This window comes from Loa loa (assembly GCF_000183805.2).
Source record: "Loa loa unplaced genomic scaffold supercont3.3348, whole genome shotgun sequence".
Taxonomy (NCBI): Eukaryota; Metazoa; Nematoda; class Chromadorea; order Rhabditida; family Onchocercidae; genus Loa; species Loa loa.
The window spans coordinates 1-1,032 of NW_018111526.1; the positions used below are offsets into that span (position 1 = coordinate 1).

Below are 1,032 nucleotides of genomic sequence, written 5' to 3' on the forward strand. Positions count from 1 at the left end.
GCGACACTCCCAATGGGAAGGGAGAGAAAGAATTAATGGAGAAGTTCAACTGAGAGTTCCTCAGGTGTATATGAAAATGTGTTAAGTTTAATAACGGAGCCTTTAGTGACGTTGTTTAGTGAATGGGTTTCTACTAAATTTGTAGGAGGATAATGATATTTATTGAACGTGAATTTCGTCTAGAGGTAGAAATTATGGATTTAAATAATTCGAATTTCAACTTGATAATGATTAATACGATTGATATAATCAGAATATCTATGCAAATGGTTATTAATTTCCAATGATTCACTATGTTTTTCAATTTTTCTTGTATCGAATCTTCGACTTGGTCGAGTTCTTTCACTAGTTGGTTTGCCAATTGTTGTCCTTCCTTTGCGATTTCTTCCCAAATAGAGTCGTCTTCTTGTTAATATGATATTAAGTTAATTGTATCGTGATAGTGGCTTACAAGTTCCAATTCAGCATTGATTCTCTCGATTTCAAATTTGCCTTTTAATCCTCCACTGAACTCGATGTTTTTGAGTGTGATTCCATTAGTCTTACAAGGTGCTACCAGTAATTGCCCAAGACGAGAATCCCTCCTAGCTATTACATCATTTCTTTGCTGTAGCATTTCTGCAGCCAGAGTAGGATAATTTCCGGACATCTCAATCAAATATAGTAAGTTATTTTTATTCTAGCAGCTTTTTTGATAGGTTACCTTGAGTAATTGGATGAATTCTCGTCTGAGAGAAGCAAAGATATATTGAAACTTCACATTTTTGGTTAAACGTTTCTTCTAGGGAAATTTCCATCAGAAGTAATCGTTTTGTCGTTTCCTGGGTTTGATTCAAATTCGCTATTGATTTATCATCAATGTTATTGTTCACGTCCAGAATAATATTTTTTTCATTAAATAAGAGTTATTGAATCCACAATTCAGGTTTATCATTGTATGATTGGTTTTGTTGTCACAACTCCACCTTTCCGGAATACTGAACGGTATCCCTGAAGTCCAATTGCAATTCTTCGTTGCTATTGCCTGGGTTG

The 1,032-nt window shown here is 34.5% G+C and overlaps 1 protein-coding gene across 1 annotated transcript; it reads right to left on the bottom strand.

Moving 5' to 3' along the window:
- Positions 1 to 451: 451 nt before the first annotated feature.
- LOAG_19224 (hypothetical protein) lies at positions 452 to 649 on the bottom strand (the record flags this gene model as incomplete). Its single annotated transcript, XM_020451877.1, has 1 exon — positions 452 to 649. A coding segment is annotated over one exon (198 nt), but the record flags the coding sequence as incomplete, so codon positions are not given.
- Between the last annotated feature and the right edge of the window lie 383 nt (positions 650 to 1,032).